A 4,867-nucleotide genomic window follows, 5' to 3' on the forward strand; every position below is an offset into this window, starting at 1 on the left:
TGAAATAAGGTCTTAGAAAAATGTGGTTTTTATTCTACTGTGATTCCTGAAGAAGTTGAACTACAATCCAGTGAGAGTTTTGCATGAAGAAATTTCTATTTTAGACACAAAACCTATGGTGGATCCAAATACAGGTGAACACAACTGGGGGGGGGGGATGGAATAAAGCACCTACAGTAACTTTACAGACAAATACATTTTAATCAATGTTCTATTGTAAAGCACCAAAATAAAGCAAATTGCTGAAATTTGCTCCATTAGCAGCAGAATTATATGATTGCAGAATTGTGCGTTTCTATGCATCAGTTTTAAGAAAACCAGTTTCTGTTATATGAACAATGCTTAAAGGGGTTGTCCAGCGAAAATCTTTTTCTTTCATATTAACTGGTGTCAGAAAGTTATATAGATTTGTAATTTACTTCTATTTAAAAATCTCAAGTCTTCCCATACTCATTAGCTGTTGTAGATCATGCAGGAAATGTTGTTTTATTTTCAGTCTGACTCAGTACTCTCTACTGACATCTCTGGCCGAGACAAGAACTGTCCAGAGCAGGATAGATTTTGTATGGGAATTCATAGAAAACAGAGACAAAGTTCCTGTCTCGGCCAGAGGTGTCAGCAGAGAGCACTGTGTCAGACTGAACATAAAACATTTCCTGTAGGACATACAACAGCTAATAAGTATGGGAAGACTTGAGATTTTTTAATAGAAGTAAATTAAAAATGTGTTTAACTTTCTGATATCAGTTCATTTGAAAGAAAGATTTTCACCCCTGTAGCTAAATAAGAGACTGAAGACCAAAGAACACCCATGGCAGATTCCAATGGAAATGGTTTAAAATGAGGGAATAATTTGAATTCCCACATACAGAATAGAACAAAAAGCAATGCTGATGCCAAAAATACACAGGAGAAACAAGTTAGTGAAATAAAAGCATCGATAAGAGTAAAAACCACTGTGGATGAGGTTGTCATTATCGAGATACAATGGAATATAATAGAAACACACGACCAGTCATTGATAAAAGTCATACGTTCGGCCGAAGTCATTTGGATGCTGTCCATTGTAATTATAAAAGTGGAATCGATCGAGCTCAGTCCTGCAGTTCATTGGGATGGGGCTGAGGACAAATATGCTGACAGACTCAGAATGGGTTATTATGCTACATGATCATACATACCCCTGTAAAGCTGTCATCATTTACAAGATCATTGCAATATGGTCTTTTGTACATGTAGAAACATCATCACAAACTGTGTGTACTTCCCCATGCTTAACCAATATCCAGAATGGTCAATGTCCCACCAATGACCATTTTATGTGTCCTGTAAATTTAGTAGCTAGTCGGAACATAAATTAATTCTAGTGGGTCCGAGAGCTGCATGTTCCATTGCGATAGGTGCTGCCAGTTGTCAACATGCCGTTCTGTAGATCCTCAGCACTGTATGCCCTACTTTTTAAGGCAGTGGCATAATAGTCTACTGGTTCTTCTGTGGCATTTTCCATCCAGCTGAGGCATAAGACCTTCTGGAAAGACCGTCTAAAATTGTCTGACAGAACACCATACAAGAAAGGGTTGGCACAACTGTTGGCATAGCCAAGTGCAACGGAAAGTTGACTGACCGTCGTGTCCCCCCTGCTGGCAAAAACACCTACCAGCTGTACAACGTAGAACGGCATCCAACAAACCACAAAAACTGTCACCACAACAGTCACCATGAGCGTTAGTTTGCGCTCTGATCTGCGGCGCTGTTGCCAACCAGCTTTGAGCGCCACAACCCTCATTTTTGTAATGATGAGGATATAGCATAAGCAGATGGCAGCCATTGGCAGAAGAAAGCCCATCAGGAAGGTGTAGAGGACAAAGACCACAACCCACCGCTGTGAAGGCTCTGGCATATGTACGTTGCAAGCCACCGTCCCATCACTATTTGGTGCAGTGCTGGAGAATATTACGATAGGCAGGATGATGAGCATCGAGAAGAGCCAGACCCCAAGATTAACCATTTTTGCCACACTCGGTCGTCGGTAGCGGGCGGCACTGATGGGATGTACCACTGCCACATATCGGTCCAAACTGAGAACTGCCAAACAGTAGACACTGGTGAACATGTTCATGGCATCCAAGCTAAGAACCAGTCTACAGAGAAGCGAGCCAAACGGCCAGTGACGAAGTAGGGTAGAGGTCACCAGAAAAGGCACACTCAGCATAAGAAGTTCATCCGCAATGGCCAGGTTCAGAATGTAGATATTGGTAGCAGTCTTCATCTTGGCATAGCGCAAAATGACATAGATGACCATAGAGTTACCGCACAATCCTACAATGCAAACTAAAGAGTACACAAAGGAAATGAAGATGGCAATGCCAGGAGAGTCAGTAGAAGTGTTATTCCTAGAGTTGTTCCCCCAAGTTGACTCTGCATTACTCTCGAGGAACCCCATCATCACAGCTGTGTCATTATGGAACATCTCGGAAATTAGACTGAGAATTGTCCAAAAAAAACCCTCTAAATTTAGTTTCTAAGACGTAATAAAGTTGCAGATACACATAATCCAGGCAACTATAACAGCTGGCATTGCTGCAGATCTGTCACTTACAGGCAGGAGGGTGCAATCTTGTCAGTAGCGACGGCAAGTCAGTCATCTTATCACCTCTAACCGCAGTTGCCAAGGTGGAAGTTGTCTCAGAGGTTGTCACTTGTGCTCCACCAAGTCCTCCTAGGAATGCATAGCAACGACTGAGCTCCTGTAGTCTCCTGCCAGATGCTCACCATCTCTTCTCCATCCTGCAGTAATAGAAAAGCTCTGGAGCGGTGTTACTTGTTTCTTCCAGGAGCTGAGAAGCGAGGGATGGAGGAGGAGCAGTGTCGGAGTAATCTGTAAGATTCACCAGCAGTTCTATCACACATTAGCAGAAAGTCAAGGAACACTGCACAGGGGCTCCGGCTCTGCAGACTGAGAGGATGCAGGGGTGCAACACGCTGAAGGAGAAACAGGGAGGGTTCTAGCCCTGCTGAGTTGGGAGGAGAGAAATGAATAGGTTGACATTTTCACTTAGGATTGGCGTTCGCCTTCTCTATCTTTATAGCTTTCTCTTTTGTTTAACCCTTGTCCCCACACAGAGCAATCTGTCATCCGGGAGATGGATCAATGATGTGCCCCTGCTATTTGACTCATGGTTGCCTGCGTTGTTCTATTCTGGTCTGGTGCGATGCTCACTCTTCCTCTGTGTGACTTTAAGGAATCTTTTTCTCATTAACATTTACATCTGTGATTCCGATCCCACCTGAAGCACGCACTACAAGAGGCACACGGTTAGCGCACAGATGATGCACAGGCTGTCGGTGTAGTTCTCAGCACGCATTGCCGGCTCCGCTTAAGAGTCAGGGACGGAAAATTGGACCAGAGCACAATGGGATTTTTATCGGTTCAAATACCGTGACACAGCGTCGCAGGGGAAGTCAATTTAACTCATTCTTCCCCACTTGAAGTCTCCGTTCGGCCGAGCAAAGAGAATAATTAGCTCCTTATCCAGAACACCAGTTTGAGCACACAAGGCAGTTTTATAATGCTCTAGTTTTTGATCAGTAATAGAGATGAGCGGATTTACAGTAATAACAAAACAAAGCGCTTTATTATCTCTGCACTCCACTCATCAGCCTGCTGCCCCTCCCTACCGCTCCTCCCCGGGTGCTGGGAAAGCTGCATCCAGTCCTGGCCTCAATAATCTGTCAGATATAATTTATCTGACAGATACTGTACTTCCCATTTCCTTTCTGTTATACCATAATAAAGTCATGGTCAGAGTGACCGTAACAGCTCTATATCATGCTTGAAGCCACAGATTGGACAGATGGCAGATAGATTTTTAAAAAATTTATCTGATGTATAAGGTATAAAATTATTATTATTATTCTTGAGGCAGGGCTGAGCCATAGCATACACACCTTCTTCCTCCTTGACTGCTTTGCTTCCAGTACTAGGCCAAATAAAGCAGAGAAGGATGAAGGTATGCATGCTGCAGCTCAGCACCAGATTCTAGCTTATAAGAAAAACATGATTTCATAACTTTGCAAACAGCCGTCTGCTAAGGGACAGGTATTATACCTCCCCATCAGCTATCTGGCCATGTCTGCAGCTCTGATTGAGATATACAGCTGACAGATTCCCTTCAAGGATTTGTCTTTTATGCAATGTGGTTTATTCTTTCAATTCTCTCAAATGTGGAGCTTTTCTTTAACAAACAGCTTGCATGTGAAAGCTCCCTCACATATAATCATTCCTTATAGGCAGATTTTACGACAGGCACAATAAAGCCGCAGTCAGTCAATTTAAGGGTCATAAATCATGTCATTTCGAGTATACTGCGGCTGCGGTCTCAATGGTAATAAAAGTCCTGATGTCCACAAGGTAGGGAATATTATTCACACGTCCAAAATGTTATCAAACGTACACATGAATGCGCCTAGAACGGACTGGGCAGCCCGCTGTGACCCGATCTGTGATGGGCAAGTGCCATCTGTGAATTGGAGCAGGACTAATGAGATTGCAGCAGCGGATGACATAACTTACCATCGGGACACAATGTAGCTTCACTCATTGCAGGGATTCATTAGACAGTACGCTTGTCTCTGCTCAATATAGAACATAAACCGGAGGCCTTTACTGTTTGAACGGAGGTGAAAACTATCATTCAATCTAGTATCATTCAACTATCATTCAAACTGTATTTGTAAACCCAAACTGGGAATTTACTGCCCTTAATTGAAGGTCTTTTTATTATAAAAATTGATATATATAATGCCAACTAGAGATGAGCGAGTTTACAGTAATAACAAATAAATTGTACTAACATAATTCTTCACA

General features: G+C 42.7%; 1 protein-coding gene across 1 annotated transcript; it reads right to left on the minus strand.

Annotated features, from left to right (window-relative positions):
* Positions 1-725: 725 nt before the first annotated feature.
* On the minus strand, positions 726-2,937 carry SSTR1 (somatostatin receptor 1). The gene has a single exon (XM_069950685.1). It carries the CDS (start codon positions 2,468-2,470, stop codon positions 1,364-1,366), a length of 1,107 nt encoding a protein of 368 aa, XP_069806786.1. The 5' UTR covers positions 2,471-2,937; the 3' UTR covers positions 726-1,363.
* Positions 2,938-4,867: the final 1,930 nt, after the last annotated feature.

This window comes from Dendropsophus ebraccatus, chromosome 13 (genome assembly GCF_027789765.1).
Source record: "Dendropsophus ebraccatus isolate aDenEbr1 chromosome 13, aDenEbr1.pat, whole genome shotgun sequence".
Taxonomy (NCBI): domain Eukaryota; kingdom Metazoa; phylum Chordata; class Amphibia; order Anura; family Hylidae; genus Dendropsophus; species Dendropsophus ebraccatus.

Coding starts and splice junctions, on each gene's coding strand:
- SSTR1 (XM_069950685.1), bottom strand. CDS start 2,470: ATGTTCCATAATGACACAGCTGTGATGATGGGGTTCCTCGAGAGTAAT.